The 19,156-nt window shown below is 31.0% G+C and overlaps 2 protein-coding genes and 1 long non-coding RNA gene across 3 annotated transcripts; 2 read left to right on the forward strand and 1 right to left on the reverse strand.

Moving 5' to 3' along the window:
* The first annotated feature begins 5,557 nt into the window (after positions 1-5,557).
* LOC111702082 (uncharacterized) lies at positions 5,558-6,885 on the forward strand. Its single transcript, XR_002765349.1, has 2 exons — positions 5,558-6,234; positions 6,793-6,885. It is a non-coding gene; the product is annotated as an uncharacterized LOC111702082 (long non-coding RNA).
* Positions 6,886-8,586: 1,701 nt separating this feature from the next.
* On the forward strand, positions 8,587-10,126 carry LOC111702100 (uncharacterized). The gene is made up of 3 exons (XM_023473672.1): positions 8,587-8,663; positions 9,121-9,390; positions 9,841-10,126. The coding sequence occupies exons 1-3, from the start codon at positions 8,649-8,651 to the stop codon at positions 10,096-10,098; spliced, it is 543 nt and encodes a 180-aa protein (XP_023329440.1). The 5' UTR covers positions 8,587-8,648; the 3' UTR covers positions 10,099-10,126.
* A 3,942-nt stretch (positions 10,127-14,068) lies between these two features.
* Positions 14,069-17,816, reverse strand: LOC111702096 (uncharacterized). The gene is made up of 4 exons (XM_023473664.1): positions 17,594-17,816; positions 17,037-17,464; positions 16,385-16,457; positions 14,069-14,668 (listed from the first exon to the last, which is right to left on the reverse strand). Exons 1-4 carry the CDS (start codon positions 17,723-17,725, stop codon positions 14,564-14,566), a joined length of 738 nt encoding a protein of 245 aa, XP_023329432.1. The 5' UTR covers positions 17,726-17,816; the 3' UTR covers positions 14,069-14,563.
* Positions 17,817-19,156: the final 1,340 nt, after the last annotated feature.

Here is a 19,156-nt window from a genome sequence, read left to right on the forward strand (position 1 = left end):
ATTCTGAGAACTTTCGAAGCACTAAGAAAGCAATTTTTTTGAGGTTTGTATTTCAAGCAGATTAAATAAACTTTTAGTTATTAAAACATTTGTCGATAGAAAATAAATTTAATTTTTAAAAATTAAAAATGTTGTGTATTACGTTTTAAACGTCATGTTATCATATATTTCTATGCATATAAATATCATATATTTCTATGCACATATATATCATATATTTCTATGCAGCTTTTCTGTTTGTTTAAAACCAATGTCTCATGTCTCACTACTAGATACAATTGCATAAAGATCGGTTTAACCTTTTTAATTTTTTTACCATATTTTAACGATGTTTTTTTACAAAACAGAAGCAGATTTAAACTTCCCAAATCAATAATATATGTATATATATCTTCAGATATGATATCAAAACATTAAAATACAGGGTATCCCAGAAAACATGAAAAGTAGCAGAACGACCTGAAGGTCGTCTGTGATCTTTGAAATACTTTACGACATTTATTCGTAAACCAAAGTTTAGAAGTATAATTCAAGAATTAACAGTCGCAAAATAACACTAGTCTTTGCATTTCCAATCTGCCTTTGTCGTACATTGTGTTCAATAAACATGGGAATTAAGAGACGAATTCGAAATCTTTGTAAAGATTTAGCCTTGTGTTACCTTATTCCTATGGTCAAAATAAAGATACGTCTGCTAGAGTATATTTTATGTAAACAGTATAAAAGACTGTTTTTTTATTCTGCAATATGAACAGTGAAGAGAAACAACTGTACTATGGTTGTATACACGAATTCATTTCCCATCTATTTCGTTTTTTATCTAACAGCTGTAATTATCAGTTTAGTCAGATTTTTCAGAAAAATACGATAGTTTTCTAAAAGTTCGATAGCAAAAAATGTTGGCTCTGTAAAAATTTGCAGATGTCTCTTTCTTATTTTTTTTCGAAAACATCGTTTGTTCATGTTTATTTAAAAAATTCAATTGTTCAAAAGTTTTTCGAAAAAAATGTTTGTTTGTTAAAAAATCTATCTTTTTGAACTTTGCGGCACAGGAACGATTTATAAATCGTTCGTTAGCTTTTTTGTTGTTGAAATTTTACGTTCAGTAACAACGATTGTTCAGTAAAAAACAATAGTTTTCTCAAAAATTTTTCGAAAAAGTTGTTGGTTCAGTAAAAAAAATGTTTACAACTTTTTTCATTCAAATGATGAACAAATCGTTCGTTCGTTAACGGTCTTACTGAGCAATAAAATGAGAAAATAAAATCGTTTTCGAACATTTTTAAATATTTCGTTCATTGACAAAAATGATGCCCATCTCATAGCAGCTATGTAGATCTTTTTGTTCTATTGAATCTTCTTGGCTTTAAAACCAAAGTCAATTATCAAATTTAAAAACACTAGAAATTCAAGGCACTTCGCGCCCTTCTTTCTAGCCTTACAGGGCGCTTCGCGCGCATCTTCTAAATTAATTGTGAACATGTTCTCTTTGTGTACATCGTAAAACAAAACAAAAATAATTCGCAGATTTTCACAAAATATTTCGTGGATTTTCAAAACTTTTAAAAATTTAATGACGATCGAATTTTGATTGAGACAAATATTTAAAATTTCAATCATTCATAAACATTCCCTGGGGTCCCTAGATGTCCCACAAAAAATTTGGGCCCGATCGGTTCAGTCGTTTTGACGTTTATTGGATACAAACAGACAGACAGACAGACAAACAAACAAACAAACAGACAAGCCAAATTTATATATAGATTTATCTGACTGCATATTGCTAAGGATAGGGTAAACAGGTCTGCATTTAAATAATTAATGGAGTTTAAATCTCTCAAGTTTAGACATTTTTGTTAAAATTATTTTTCACGTTTTTGGATCTTTTCTGAACTAAAGGTGAAATTGACTGTGGATATATTTAGGTCCTTTGAGGATGTATTAAGGTTGGTTTAATATACAAAATTCGTTTTTTCTCACAAAATGTGTTGGATAAACACTAGAATATCAAATGCTAAATGATCAAAACTTTTTTTCATTATCGAGTAGTGCACGCTTAGCAGTCATGCAGGACAAATATGTTTTATATTTTTTATAAATTATAAATCATACCAATGATTTTTAAAGTTTAGGATATTCTTAAAGGGACTGTTAAGGAAATATATTAGACAAAAAATGGACCAATTTGGATAGTGTTAACGGATCTACCTCCACGTCATACTTCCAGGAAGACGAGCATAACATATTACATTGAAAAATCTCAAATAGGAAGACGACATTATAACAATACTTCACTGAATATAATGTTACAGGGTGTCCAACGAAACATGACAGTATGCAAGAGGACTTGAATGTCGTCTTGATTTTTGATATAATTTGCTGTGTTTATTTGTCAACCTAATTTTAGAAGTAAATTTCTAGAGATAATAATCACAAAATTCCCCTAGTCCTTCCATTTCCAAAATGTGGTCTGCCTTTTTTGTGCTTTCAATATTGCCCGACATATAAAGAATTTCGTTCAGATTTCGACAATTTTACTTTTATTTAACAAAATTGAAATCTGAACCAAACTCCTTATATCTCCGGTAATATTGAAAACACAAAAAACGCAGACCACTTTTTGGAAATGCCAGGGCTAGGAGAATTATGTGATAATTGTTTCAAGAATCATACATGTTAAAGTAGATAGAAGAATAAATGTCACAAATAAATTCCTATATCAAAGACGACTTTCAAGTCGTCTTGCTATTGTCATGTTTCGTGGGACACCCTGTATTTAAAAGCAAATAGTTTTAATAGACAATTATTAAATTAATAATTAAGTGAGCTATTTACACTGAACATTTGCTGTGTTTCATGCGTATTGGACTATTTATAAAGTCATTATTTGAGTCTAAAAGTCGTCTTCCAATCTCAGAGTTTTCTGGTTATTACATCATTTTAGATTACTAATCTGTAAAATACTAATGAAATCTTCTACTCTTGAGGTTTGAGAAAATTTAAACAGCATGTGGATACTGGATACACATAAACCTGAAGACAAAGAGAAGCTGTCAATTAAGACTTCTCTGTCCACTGTATGATAAGTTATTTTAAGATTATTTTGGAAAATAAGTTAACATATTAACAACAAATTGTCTCTGTGTTTGAAATGTCTTTTCTATGAAATATATTTTTAATTTTAATGAGCTTTTCCTCTGAATGTCAATGTAATGGTGGAAAAGTAGAATAATTCTGATATATGAGTACAACAAATCGTCTGTAGTTGTCAATTTAAAAGGTGTGTTCGCGAAACAAGACAGGGTGGTAAGGCTGAATCCTTAAAAAGTCTAATTCATCTAATTTATTTCTATCTGTTGCGTTTTTAAGGAGAAAATAATTGAAAACGTTGATTCACTTAGTTAACTGTGCTATTTCAATCAGACCGTTAATAAGCACGACAGTGAAATTAAAACAGATCATGCAGATCATCAAGATATTACATTACAGTTCATAAATTCGGATTTTTTTTGGACCATTACAATGTTGTAAATATTTTATAATATTAGTTATTTTATATTAGATTTTCGCACATTTCTTGAAAAATATATAAATGTCGTCTTCGTTATATAAAATCCTCGAAATGTATGAATATTCTCAAAAGTTACACTGACATCAACTAGAAATTAAAAAATATTGAAACATTAACTTCATTGAAATAATCTGAATTAAATCTGGAATTTATGTATTGTAATATATTATTCCATTTTTTGTATTATACTATCTGAAGACCGTACTAGCCACAGAATTTCTTCTGGAGGGTTTGGTTAGGCGTAGGATTTAGAACCCAGGATAATTCACTTTTTAAAATTTAAGTTCTAAGTTAAAATATACCTAAAATGGCCATCCTGGAGTTTGTTGAGAAGCAAAAAATGATTTAATTAACAATATTATCCTGTTCACTTTGGTTTCCTTGTTTATGTTTTGTTGAAACCTAAATTACAAAAATAAAATTAATAAGATATAATTAAAATTTAAAATTTTACAAGTGACATTTCCAGATTAACATGTAAGCTTCATTTTATAAAACTCAAAAAAATCTAAAATCAGAATTATTGTAATAATTATTTAAAAGTAATTTTAAATCATAAATAAATTATAAAACACCCTTTAGTTCTAGAAAACACTCATACATATAATAAATTTAAAAGAGCCTCAATAAAAACAAACAAAATGGGATTTTTATTAAAAACTGTTTGAGGGTGGACCAGCCACCTTCTTTGAGAATGATGCAAAGGAGCACCGGCCCCATACTTCAATTTACAGTTGTCTGGTTTCCAACCTTGAGGAAATACAATTTGCGTGGAATAGTGCATCTATGTAAGACAAACTATCTGTTTATTGTTTAAAATGTGACGAGGTGTTTCAAACAGGGGAAAATAAGACAAAAGTATTGTAATCAAAATTTAACTAATTTCATTAAAATTGTATCTTTTGCCTCTCTGTATATTTGTGCATGTAATTTAAACTACGCATTTATCAAATAAAGATAAAGATAAGAAAATAAATAAAAACAAACTTTTAAAGGGAACATTTTTCATGAGAATTTACAAGCCTAATTCCATTTGTTAAATGTAAGTCGAAAGAAAAGTAAAAATCGCAAAAAAAGTTCATTTTAATAAAACCCCCCAAATTATGTTAAAAAAAAATAAAATCCGAATATATTTCTTTGATTGACTTTCTCTTTATATTCTTTTAGAGTAATTTAAAAGCAAACTTGGAAATACAAAATGTACATTCGACATGTTTAAACAGAAGTTAAAGTTCAAAACTGATTTCAGTTTTTAAAATAAATTATTATTTTTAAAGTCATTTTTAGAAAAACTAAATTTGGGATCCTTTATTAACTATTTACAACTACTTTACAGGGAAGTTAAGGGCATTTTACTTTACCAAGGGTTCGCTGCGCTTTGGATGTTTTGTAGACAAATTGGTCGGGGGAACCCGTGGTTAAGTAAAATTTTCAATTTCCCGAAAAAGTAGTTGTACACAATTTTACCGTCTTTTGAGATTAAAATGCACGAATTTTTACCAGAAAACTGGCGGAGGCTCCGCATACCTAAATAATCTTGGAGGCTCGATTCCACATAGTGGAGGCTCATGTCATCCAGGGACTCCCCCCCTAGTCCCTAGCAGGGAAGCAGACATACAAGAAACAAGACAGTATAAGTTACGTACAGTTGTCTCTGAAGTCTCATCCTTTGCTTGTAACCCGGCCCTGTGTCTATCTGTATAAGGTTGTAATCTCTCTGTTTGTTTGTACAATCATAACTCAGGAACCCCTGGACTAATTTGCCTCAAAATTTTATTGGGGAACTCGGGAGACCCACGGGTATGTTCTTAGCTTAGTTTTTTTTTACAGAATCTGAGTTGAGTGGAGCGACTTTAATAGGGAAAATTTAGTTTCCCGGTAAAATCGTCCAAGTGCGGGTAAACGGCGTGGATTTCCAAGCTAGTATCTATATAAAGTTGTAATCTCTGTTTGGGTGTTTGTTTGTATATTTGTTTGTCCGATCCTAACACAGGAACCCCTGAACCGATTTGCCTTAAATTTTGATTTGGGAAATCGGGAGACCCACGGGAATGTTCCTAGCTTGTTTGTTTAGAGATTCTAAGTTTACTGGGTCAACTTCAAAAGCAAAAATTTAGTTTCCCGGAATAAAACCGGTCAAGAACGGATGTTGTGTAATTTATTTAATGGTTCTCAATAATTGGTTAAAATTGTTAAAATATTTTAATTAATATTTTGGAATTTTTTCATTTTTTAGTTGGATTTAGTTTGTGAAATCGGCAGATCTGAGGTAGAATTTTATATTAAAGGCTCTATTTAAGGCTTTATTTACAAGTGAAATCTTTTTTTTTTTAGATTAAACAGTGAAATAGTTATTAACCTATTGATTCCAAAAGCGTCGTTTTTTGATCCGTTCTAAAACTTTTAAATTTGGAAGATTTTCTTGTTTCTTTTAACTTTTTTTCAATATTCTTATTAAACTAAATTCTTATTTGAGCAGTACATCTTATTGGGTTATATTTTATCTTTTTGTTCTTGCACTTTATATACTTTTAATTTAGCAAGTGTGTTGTTGTTCATTGTGGTTTGTCGGTTCAGCAGTATTGCTTATCCTCAAGCAAACTTATTGCTCAAGACCCTGCTGGATCTACCCTAACTCTGCTCAACCCCGATCAGCGAAACAAGTAAGGATAAACTTATTCTCTGCCAAGTCGTTCATTTAATGCAATTGATTGCTTCATTAGAAGCAAAATAGAGTTAAATTGCTCAGTTTAAGCTAGTTCCTATAAACCTATATATTGGGCAAGGTTATAGCTCCAATAAAGTAAAAGCAAACTTATTGCCAGAAGCTAAGTTTAATTGCTGATTTAGTGTGTAATTAAATAACACTAAATTATTGCTATTTAATAGCAATTAGGTTCATTACTGATAGTTCATGGGATAATAGGGTGATTGTCATGAATTAGAATTCCCTAACATTTATTTAGACTGAATACAAATAGTGTACAGAGTCCTAAAGAGATACTTTTCACTTAATTTGCTGAGAAGCTAAGCAACAAGCATATTTATTGCTTTTATTGTTAAACAATAAGTGAAGTATAATCTTAGGTTAGCCACCATTACTAATACACGAGTCTAATCCTGTGTTGGGTTAAGCATGTATTGCTTAACTGCCAACATTGCTAATATAGCAAAGTTATTGCTGAAATTTGCTATATACACCTAACATTATGTTTATTTAGTTTTAGAAACCGATGTGCTGTTATCAATCTGTGAACTGAACGGAACCCTTTCTAGGAAGATTGTATTTATCAATAAAGATTTACGTTACTTAACCTTGTCATTTATTTATTATTGGGATTAGATAGCAATTCTCTAAAATTGCGCAACAGCGGGTAAACGGCGGAATAACCTTGGTAACCTTGGCAGCGCTGGGTTCCCTAGCTAGTAAACTGTAGAGTTGTCTGTTTGGATGTCCGATCATAACTCATGAACTCCAAGACCGATTGGCCTATACTTTTCTTACATTGCTATGAAATTCTAAATTGCGTGGGTTAAATTTTATAGAAAAACCTCCAGGCAAAGCTTTGTTCTCAAGCCAGTGTTACATTAAGCAATATTTATGCAAGATTTTGCAGTTAATTTTTTTTAATTTGTTATCTTTGTTCAAGGTTGCGTCTTAGAGTTTCATACATTCTGTTTAATACTTTTGTAATAACTAGTTATTTGAAAACCCTAATAATCATGCAGAGTACATATATATATATATATATATATATATACATATATCACAACTCCATTATTGAGTGAGTGAGTCGTCATTTTCTTCTAAACTTTCTCCTAAATAAATATTTAAAACCATTTAAATTTGTTTTCTTATTTAACGAACTAGAAACTTATCAAAAACTTGAAATAAAGGATAAAAAACAGTTTTAGATAGGACTGACGTCGTTCTGGTTATGAAACAGCAAGTTTGTAAAATTAACGGAAGAGTTCGTCAGCGAACGATAAAAACCGTTAATTTTGAATTCGTTTAAACAAGAAAAAGTAAAGATTTTACAAAAAAGGAAAAATTGATATGTTTTAAATTTACGGCAACTTTCATTAATTTTAAAACTTAAAATTACAGAAAATGAAAAATAAATTTGACGTATTTGGATGTTTTTTTTTACGTGTTTTGATACTTTAGAATGTTACATGAAATAATCCTTAATGTCTTTGACAGATGGCACCTTAAACAGTTTCTAAAATATCATTTAATCACGCTGTTGTTAAAATTGCGATTGTTGAAAACGTTGGAAAAATGCATAGTTAAAGATAGATTGCGCATAAGACGACATTTTTCATCTTAAAAGATATAAATGTACAGAGATGTTTTAAAGATATTTCTATTACATAGATTAACTAGGTCGGTTGTGAACATTGGCAGTTCTTATGTCATTGAGTACTTGTGGTGTACATGGGTTCTGTAGAGAGAAATTTAAGTTAGTTTAGTCCTTCTCATGTCCTTCTTCAGTTCTCGTCAATATGATATCTTGCTCAGTGAATTATTGTTGTTCAAATAGTTCCATTCCCAAAGTTATTTTACACTCTTTTATGAAATCCATTAAAACACCAAACCACCCCGTTTATCATTGAAGGACACTTTGACCCCTAGAAGTATGAGTTCGCTGACTGTACAATTCTTGGTGATTTTGCGTACATAAGCTATCTATGTTTATTTATTTATCTATGGAAAAATGTTTGAAAAAAAAGGAAGATAGTGTTAATGATAGGAACTTTCAGCTCTTAGCTAAAGAACAAACAGTCACCGGAAAAATTGTTATTTGAACTATTTTAACTAACCATTAACGAGCGACTTGAAAAAAGACTGAACGTGTCCAGTCCTAGTTTTAAAATAATTTTTCGGCTACAACTCATGTGTTTATCAGAGTTTGAGAAATAATTTTCTTATCTGAATTCATCCCCATAATTCCAAGAAAACAGGATATGACATTTAAAAATTTTCACTGTGCCCTAGATTTATGAATCTTATCACTATGAGAAACAAAAAAATGATATAAATTGAGTAAAATTCATTCTACAATTCATCTTCATCATGTTCGCGAAACAGGTATTGTAATCTTTAAATAAAAATTTAATTTTTGGAATTATGAATCCAGATGTAGACTGGGATTAAATTTTGATTTGAATCTTTGAGTGTTTAGATATGATGATATGTGAGCCTTAGTTGAAAAAATCAGGGGTTTTATGTTTATTTTTAAACCCTTTAAGTTAAAATTAGAAATTAAAAAAATTGCCAATACCATTTTATTCGGAACCAATTATGATTATTTTAAAAAAAGACATGACCTCTTTATAATTGAATTTTACACTAAGCAGTAAATTATTTTTACTCACCATTGCAAATTTAATTATGGAGTTCTAGGCAACTAACAGAGCTGTTTCTTAGAAAATTTATTAGACGTTGTCCCTAGTAAAAACTCCTAAAATTCCCAATTACCAAGAATGATTTTAAACAGATTATTAGAAATGTTTTAAACTGAAATATTAATGTCTCCATTGTTTAGATTATTGTATTTCTCGCTTTATGTGGAATGTCTATGGCTCAGAATGGTATGAGCTGTGGAGATTGCCACCATATTGCTGAAAAAGTAAGCCATGGTGCTATGTCTGATGCTGGTGTGAATGCCACTATGGAATGGATCCTAGAACCGGTTTGTGCGATGGCACCGGCCGACTCTGACTGTACAGAGGAGTTTCCCGGATTCTGGGTTGAAATTGGAGGAGCTCTCTTTGATGCTCATGAAGGAGTCTTCTCTGCCCAACACCTGTGCCCAGTAAGTAGATTTTTTAAAGGAAGAGACTGGCTAAACCATGATAATTGAGCTGAGAATGCATTATTCTTATTACATTTTTCATAGTAATCATCCCTCCAGGAATAACATTATCAACAAAAAACATATTGAGATAAAATAAAATGTGAAATGAGACATGTGCTATTAGTTTCCTATTATCATATATATCAAATTTACTATTTTTCTTGCAGGGAAACTCAAGAATTACCTTTACAAATTGAGTTAGTTATGATTGGTTTAAAAATTCAAAATAGTGCCTTTGTTAAAAACCCACTATTTTAATGTTTCCAAGGAAAAACTTTATTAGAACCCAGAACAAAGTAGTAACCATTAAATATTTCAACAACTTTACATGTATGTTTGATTCCAAACCACAATTTGCACGAACAGTGAAAAAGCAAATTTGTTCCAAAATTAAGAAAATTATTTAAGGAGCTTGGATGCCATGGTAGGAACACTCCCAAGAAAATTGAATGTATGGAGTGCACAACCCGCCTGGGGATGACCTTGGACCTGATGACCGATGAAGAGTTCATCCTGTCTGCTGTAACTATGGTTCAGGAAGCAATCTGCTCCACTGCGGAATGTGAGGAGGCTATTAGTATTGTTCTACCTATTGCCCTGCCTCTACTGCAGGAGGACAGAGAATGGGTTGAAGATTTCTGTACTAGCTCCATTCATTGTGTTTAATCTACTAAAATACAGACAATAATGTTAATTCTTTTTTAAATTCTTAAATCTTGGCCATTTGGCTAAGAAGGCCAATGGCCAACGTATTCTAATTAAATACTGTAGTTATCTTTATTTTCCACTCTGAGACTTTTTACATATCATCAAAACATCAGCTGGTTAAGAGCAGTGGTTTGAAATATTACATGAAAGGTTTGAAGGGTATTGTTGTGAATGGGGTTTTCCCTCTATAAATGAAAGATTAATTAAATTTTTGCAACACCAACAATTTTGATCTTAAAATAATTTGCGACATTCTTGTAATCAGCTTTTAAAAGTATATTTATTTAAAAGTTAGACACAAAGCTCCCCTTGCCTTGAAATTTCCAAAATGTGGTCGGTCTTTTTTGTGCTCTCAAATTTACCGGAGATACAGGGATGTCTTATGGGAATAAAAGGGACTGTAAAGGAGAAAAGGGAAAGGGGTATAGAATTAAACCTGAGAATCTCAGGCGTTTAACGATTCATACAAGACATCTATCTGATGTTTCTGTCTCGAGAAATTTAAATAAAAATGTGTCAAATTTATACAAAAATTCATATATATGCAATTTTGTATAAAAGTTGTAGTATTAAACAGATCATATTCAACAAATATGCAACCAATCTAAAAACGACGATATCCCACAGGAGAATTTTAGATTTGCTCCTATTAAAATTTTTTCTATTTTGCATTTTTTAAAGATATCTATAAATAATAAAACAAGACATTTGTAAACATTTATGTTGTCTATAGCCGGCCACACGGCTGGACCGATTGGGCTGAATTTTTTTGTGGACACTCCTGGGTCGCAGGGATGTTAAAAGAGAAAAAATTTCAATTTTTTTTCAAAATATTTTTTTCAAATTTATTACATTTATAATATTATTACAATAGTCCGTATAGTCCGTATTACGTCATAAGAACTTCAGCCAATGGCAGTGCAGTATACTGCTCACGTGATTTCCGTCTATCACGTGACAATGATACTGCACTGCTATAGGCTGAAAATACTAACCAAAATGATATATCAAAACGATAAGAAAATCGTTTTTCGTTTTGAAAAATCGTTTAGATTGATATCTTTGATCAGAGAAAAACTTTGCATTATGTAATTAAAGCAAACTTATCGAGAATACAATTTTGCCATTTAATTCATAACTCTCATTTTTGTGAAACACTTTTAGCGTAATGAAAACCTAAATGTCTGAAAACGGTTAACGGATCTCAGAACGATGTCATTCATGCTAGGCACAAGGCTGTTCTCTTATTCTGCAGAACGTTGTATGAGTGATGTATGATGTGTCTGCAAACATTTCTCCCTGGATAAATGGAAAAAAAACATTTATATTTTCATGTAGTTATACAGCTTTCCTAGTTTAGGCAACACCATACTGATTCAAAAAATCATTTACAAAATCATCATAAGCTTATATGTGTATTGGGACACAAACAAAAATCTTTATATCTCCAAATATTTAAAAGGATTATGGGCTATGGCAAGTCTTCAGTTACTGAAAATTAATTGTCTCTGTTCCAGAAAATCTGCAAGAAACATTTGGAGAAAAACCAAAATTTGTAATTATCAATTTTCGGATAGAAAAAGGGGAAAATTACATTTATTTCTCTAAAGAATGTTTAAATGGTAGCGTTGAGAATCAGACATGCCTGGCTTATTTAACTAACTCCCTTTAAAGTAGGGTTTCCACGAAATGACCATATTTTTTGCGCAAAATTTTCGTAATTTTCACGCAAATAATTTTTTGCGAACTTTTGCCTATGAAGCGCAATAACTTTTTCGCGTTTTGTGCAATTTTTTGTGTAATTTGCGCAAAACTCGAAGTATTGCGCAAAACGTAAATTTTTAAGCAAAATATGTTATTGCAAATTGACCAAAATTGACATTCAGCACAGAATCAAGCAACTGCAGGTTTATTCAAAAATGTACATACAAATAAGTTATGATTCTTCTGCTCTTAATTGGTTACTTTCAGCTACATATTCTCCAAATTAAGGAACAATACTTAATAAAACAGAAATTAAAAATTTTAAAATTGAAAATTTATGCATAGTTTTTATCTTTGTGTGGTGTTAAACTTTGATATTTCAAATGTTGACTACTTCTAGTCAAATGATTGAAAGCATATGATTGAAATATCAAAGGTCTTTGCCCACTCAGATATAGTCAACTCTGAATCTTAGACATCAAATTTTTATACAGATCGACTTTGATGTGTCGTAACGCCTTGACCTTTGGTTTTACCTCTCACACATGATCACTGATATTTTTTTTGTAGGCCTAGAAATATACATTTTAGAAATGCTACGGGTCTTAACACTAAACAGGCTGGGGGGTGGCGTTTGGCGCCCCCCTCAATTTTTTTTTGCCCCAGCACTCTCATTTTTTGACAAGATCACCGTGAATTTTTTTTTACTTTTAATTAATAGAAATTTAAAGGATATTTTTAGAAAGCCCTTGAAAAATGGATGTATAGACATGTGTCACAATTTAATATTTGTTTAAAAATTATTTTAAAAACATTTTTTTGACCTTCATTCGCATTTTTTCAACCCTCCTAGCACCTAAACTATGAAAGTTATCGATCTAATTTTTTTCAATGAGCTGGCCTTGAAAAATTGGGCTATGAACATGCATTTCAGCACTATACCTATTCTCTAAGGACTTTTTCTAGCGGGGGGGGGACGCCCCCCTAGATTCATACCTCCCAGGCTTTACAGGGTTAAGTTTAAAACGAGTAACTGGCAAAATACTGTTCGACTTTTGTGTAAGATCGTGCACATCTTGATTTGGCGTGTGCCATCATGCATCAGGTTGCAAAATAGAGTTTTAGGCAAGTAATCATTTCCATTTTAAGCATTGCAATTATATGCAAAAATTTAAAATTTCATAGATAACTAATTCATACAGTTTTCACCTTTATTCAACCTTTTACTGAGAATTTGTTACGCAAAATTGCGCAAAAGAGAATTATGCAAAAGCGGAATAGCGCAATTTTTTCGCGAAAGGTTGCAAATGATTGCGCAAACTGCTATTTTTTCGAAAAACAAGTAAATTACAGAAGTTGAACAATAAATGTTTATTTTTTGTAAGTTACACGTAACATTTAGATTGTTAATGATGTCGTATAATTATTTGTGTTTATTATTAGAAAAAAAATCGTGATTCGAGATCTTCTTCTGGTCAAAATCTTGTCAAAGCTTAAAAAGTTAAAATCTTAAAATATTCCAGCTCTGGCTCTACCTTTGACTGGGTCAATAAATACAACGAGAACCATGCACAAATATAAAGACGACTTTTAGACTTAAGTTTTGTCTTTAAATAGTCCAATGAATATTTTTGCTTTAATGTCGTCTTTACAGTTTTCTATTTTATCATAAACAATAAAAAATACAAGTTTTCTTTTTAGTTAAAAGGAAACTATTTTTCATAAATTTTCAATTAAAGTATAAAGGACTTTGAATGCTCAATTTAGAACTTCGATAATATATAATTTAATAGCGTGTTGTGAATGCTCAATTTAGAACTTCAATACATACTATATTTAAATGCAGCGTTTAACGAGCATATTTAAACTGAATAAAACGGATTATTGAAAACCATGCTAAACTAAATTAAATGTTTTTAAACTTACATAAACGATTAGAATCAGAAAAAAACTATTATATAGTATAAAAGTCTAAAGGAATTGAGTCTTTGTCACAAAACTTGCAGGTTTTCTAATCCCTGAATCTTCACAACTTGATGGTGTAAACCTTTGATATATCAAACTAAGATGATTTGATCTATCAGAATAATTTAAGGACTTCGACAAATTGGGTTGCAAAGATATAGGAGTTAGAAAATCATAGTTTGTAGCCAAAGAATCAATTCCTTTGTAATTGACAATTTCAATGTACCAAATTAAATTTTTATCAGCAGAACACTGTTTGTTTCTTAGTCTAAAGTAATAGTAAAAAGTACAGATAACAAAGTGTACTTTATCTTGAAGTAAGGAGTATAACTGAATAGGTAACAATAGTACCAAGTATAGATAAGTGTACTCTATGCTGAAGTAATGAGTACTACTGAATATGTTAAAATATTACAAAGTACATATATCAGTGTACTCTATGCTGGAGTAATGAGCACTACTGAATATGTTAAAATAGTAAAAAGTACATATATCAGTGTACTCTATGCTGAAGTAATGAGTACCACTGAATATGTTATCATAGTACAAAGTACATATATCAGTGTGCTCTATGCTGAAGTAATGAGTACTACTGAATATGTTAAAATAGTACAAAGTACATATATCAGTGTACTTTATCCAGGAGTAATGAGTACTACTGAATATGTTACAATAGTACCAAGTACAAAGTACATACTCTATCCTGAAGTAAGGCGTACTACTGAATACGTTCCAATAGTACAAGAACTGTACTCTAAGCTGAAGTAAGGAGTACAATTGAGTAAGTTACAATAGTACCAAGAACAGATAGTAAGGTTGATTTCTCAATCAGAAAGAATTCACATCCAGAAAATGTTTCCTAAATTTTGAGATGAGTTTTACAGGGAAGCTTGTTTGAAAAAAGAAAAGGTGGAATAATTGTTGAATTCGAAATAAGTTACTGAATTATAAACATAATTTGATTATTGACTTTGATATTAAAATTCCTTGAATTTACATGCAGATTTACAAGCGACAAACAACGCATTTTTTAGCTTTTCTTAACGATAGTGTAAACAATCTATTTTTAAATCTCCTAGAACAATTTTTTTTATTTTGTATTCACTTACTCTTTTCCTTTTAACAGAAGACATACAAAAATTTTATGACTAAAATTTCAGCACAAAGTTCACAGATTTATGGAACTTGACTCAGTGTAGTATTAAGATCTTAGAATTGAAGAAAATTGGAAAATGCGGCAATATTTGTAATATTTTGTCACCTGATGGATACTAACTTTGCATTAATTTTATGCATAGGATATGGGGCTGCGCGCACGTTTAGACTTTCCGTTCGTTATAGGGTTAATCGAAACAATTACTCAACGATCAGTTCGTTAATGGTATTTTCTGTTTTTTTTAAGTTACCGATTGCTATGAATCTCATTTTATTAACTGCGTTAATTAAAATATTTTTCAAATCGTTTAAAGCATGTAAAGCGGGAAAAAACTAGAAGATGAGATTCAAAAACATCAAAAACACTGAAAAAGTATCAAATTAAATATTTTGTATAATTGTGTTTTTTTCCTCTTTCTTTTTTATTCATGAATAGTTAAATTCCTTTGTTAACAATGTCAAAATTAAAAGAAATTAATTTACCAAAAGGTCTTTTCAATTACAGTGATAACCTGAGAACTCTGGATTAGGAAGCCGACTTTTAGACTTAAAGGGAGAGTTCGCGAAAAATGAAAGGGGTATAGGCTTACGGTGAAAATAAGCACTTTTGATCACTGCTAATCTTACTTCTATCTGCTGCGTCTATCAGGAGAAATATTCAATTCGGATCATAAAAAATCAATTTAATCCAAACAAATTATTCAGATATTACAACCAAAAGTCATAGATTATTTTTCGACGCATTCGTATATAGTTGATATTTCATAATATTTTTATTTTTTATGATTTGATAGTTACTTTTGAAAACATTTATTCCTGTTTCGAGGATTTTTGATAATGAGGACGACATTTTCATATTTTCCAGGAATGTTCAAAAATCCAGCGCCAGTGAAATATTATTTAAAAAATAAAAATCAAAAATATTATGAAATGTTAACTATATACAAATGCGTCGAAAAATAATCGATGACTTTTGGTTGTAATATCTGAATGATTTGTTTGGAATTAAACTGATTATTTTACGATCCGAGTTGAATGTTGCAACTTTCTAAATTTGTATGGATGCTACGTTCTTCAGCATGAGTCGTTTTTAACAATTTTCTCCTGATAGACGCAACCTAATAGATTGTCAAGTACTTGATAACCTATTTGGACGCAACAGAAGAAGCAAGATTAATAGTGATCAAAAGCGCTTATTTTTTGCCGTAAGCCTATATCCCCTTTCATTTTCGCGAACACTCCCTTTAAGTTATAACTTTAAAAAGTCCAATGAGCATAAGATGCGGCAATTGTGCAGTGTAAACAGACTCATTTCACTAAATTAGTGATTTAATAACGTCGTCTTCCTATTCCATTGTTTTCTGGTTATCACTGTACTATTTCTAACAAGTCAAGAAGGTGTAAAGTTTGAAAAAAATACCTCTTGTTGAATCTGTTGAATGAGTAGCAAGTAATCCATCTTTACATCAGAGGTCTCCCTGATGCAAGCAGTCCTATTGTTCAAATATTATAATATTTAAAACATTGTTAGTTATATTAACTAGCGAAGGTAGGTGTAAACAGAGGGGGTCCAGGTCCCATCAGGTGCTAAGCCCCCACCTAGAGAGCAAATTAACGCCGGCCATGTGTCAACTAGCTTCATCAGCAAGAAAATCCCAAGAAGAAAAAGTTAGAATACAATAGTTAGCCCCAGGGACGGTTTGATTTTTACTTCTTTTTGAACTCTCAATTTTCTCCACAGGGATTTGATGATTAATTAGAATCAGAATTATGTCCAATCTGATCAAGAAATTTGGTGTATTCAAAATTAAAAAGCAGAAAAGACAAATTATCTTGTTTATTAAAGGGACTGTAAGCGTAAATTCAAGTGACCCTCCATTAAAAGTTGGCAATGTCCGATTCACAACGGCACCTTTAACAGCTTTGTCTGATCAAGCATGAACTAGATAGAAAAGTTTATAATTTTGAAAGCTGTTTATTTTCAATAGTGGTTTCCCTACAAAAATGACTTGAACTGACTTGAAAGGTCACTTTAAATTACGCTTAAAGTCCCGTTAAGTGAACCGACAAACCTGAGAATTGCTGAAATATTCTGGAATCTTGAATACGCATCTTCAGCTAGTAAGACTATGTACAATAATGGCAAACTTGTGAACAAAATAAAAGCTGGAAACCAAACTATGATAAAAATGGGAACTCCAGCTTTCACCCCGTAAACAGCCAAATATACAACAATTATAAGTTCCAAAGTATGGACTGAAAATACAGCAAGCAAATATGGTCCAAACCCCTTTTTAAGCCGGCGAAATTCTTGCAAACACTTTTCTCCCACCATAAGTGCATTCTTAGAATTTATTTCAATGTTCTCCATTCTTGATAGAAATCCAGTAACAGCAGATCCAAATATTACCAATCCAGTCATAGAATTAAATACAAGGAATACTTGCATTATTAAATTCATTAGCAGGAGCAATCCAGGCCAATTATACAGTGTAATTATCTGATTTACAATTCATAAAAGAAAACATTATAGATACATATAAAGGAGTGAAATTTTTTTGAAATATCATCCCCCCTTCCCTCCCCTCCCTCTATTTAAAAATAATTTCAAAAAATCATCGTGTTATACCTCCATTCCTAATAATATCAAACAAATTATACCAAACATAATCAGCATCAAGAGTTTTCTTGGTCTTTGACCTTCTTCATAACATTCTTTAGTATGTTTCTTGACATAACCAAGCAGAAAACTCATTGACATGCTTAGAATTTCGAAAACGACTACACGAACATCAAGACATACTGACAAACTACTGATGTCTAAGCTAAATGCTTCCCAAATTACCCAACAAGAATATCCTTTTTAGAAATAAATAAATAGTTTAATTTTTACAGATGCACTTAAATCAAATCAGATTTAGCTCACATACTAAATTTTTTTTCAGAAATACTTTAGAAAATTACAAATCAGAGCTGAAAACTTTAGAATGATTTATCCTTAATCCCGATTACTTAATCTGAGTATCCACTGCACACACTTTTGATTTTCTTCTTAACCCGTTCTTTCTTGGATAAAGTAGAGAAAAATAAAAAATTAGAGAGTTCCTCCCATTTCTGTATATAATCTTAAATGGCGCACAAAATTTCCAATTATCAGCTTCGTTGAATTTTATACACTTTTCAGGATAAGATTAGATGAGTCTCGATATTATGAAAAAGAGAGGATCACGCATTAATCTCGATATCCACCATTCTAAAGTTTTCAGCTCAGATCAAATTAGACTTGTAGGTGGGCCCTATAACCACACTCAAATCTAAAAATGAGCTCTCTAAGTCAGACAGAGATAAATTTATACAATTTACAATGCACCTATTTCTTGACCAGTTTCTTACTCTGATTTTCTACATATATAATCTCTTTATTTTTTCAACTTAATTCATATAGAACTTATACTTTTCAAGCCATGAATTCTGTTAGATAAAATAATTTAAGTTTGAAATACCAAAGTTTAAAGTTGAGTCTTTGCCACTATATTTTTACAACCTTATGGTGTAAACCTTTAATTTTTAAAACTTAAGACTAATTGATCTAACAGAATTTACAGTTTCTAATATCTAAGGTCTATGATATTGTTTTCTAAAGATATAGAGATTAGAAAATCAAAAAAGTTTGTGGCAAAAACATTATTCCTTTATTTTTTATTTCACAAAGGAATTTTATTTCTGACTTGGTCATAAGGCACAAAGTTTAAACCATTGTTTGATATGGCCGTTTTGTTCCATACACAAATATGATTGTGTACTCTTAAATCAACTTTTTTATTTTATTTATTTTCCTAAATGTAAGGCAGTAAAGAGAAAGGCCAGGATTCTTCCAATCCAGTAGTTTCCGAAAATAAATCCTGTATACTCTAGACCTTTAAAGAGACTGTTGGCGTGATTTTAAGTGAAGCACCATCTGAAAAGTGGTGGATCCGATTCAAAACGGTACTTTTTAAACCTTAATTTGATCAATAATGTGAAAGCTAGCGTTGTTTTGGCTTAAAAAGTGTTCACTTCTGATAATTCATCCATTGCTTCTGAAGAATGCTGAAGCCACAATTTTAATATTCATTTTACAAAAACTATTCTTGATTAAAAAAGCTATTAAAGATACCGTTGTGAATCAAACATGCCACACTGTCAACGTAGG

Source organism: Eurytemora carolleeae, unplaced genomic scaffold (genome assembly GCF_000591075.1).
Source record: "Eurytemora carolleeae unplaced genomic scaffold, Eaff_2.0 scaffold53, whole genome shotgun sequence".
Taxonomy (NCBI): domain Eukaryota; kingdom Metazoa; phylum Arthropoda; class Copepoda; order Calanoida; family Temoridae; genus Eurytemora; species Eurytemora carolleeae.

Excerpts from the sequence above, each read along its gene's own strand:
- LOC111702096 (XM_023473664.1), bottom strand. The coding sequence starts at position 17,725 with ATGTCAATGAGTTTTCTGCTTGGTTATGTCAAGAAACATACTAAAGAA. Across the intron at positions 17,465-17,593 it reads TGATATTATTAGGAATGGAG|ATAATTACACTGTATAATTG; the intron begins GTATAACACGAT and ends ATTGTAAATCAG. Across the intron at positions 14,669-16,384 it reads TTCAACAGATTCAACAAGAG|GAAACATTTTCTGGATGTGA; the intron begins GTATTTTTTTCA and ends CTCAAAATTTAG.
- LOC111702100 (XM_023473672.1), top strand. Across the intron at positions 9,391-9,840 it reads CTGCCCAACACCTGTGCCCA|GAGCTTGGATGCCATGGTAG; the intron begins GTAAGTAGATTT and ends AAATTATTTAAG.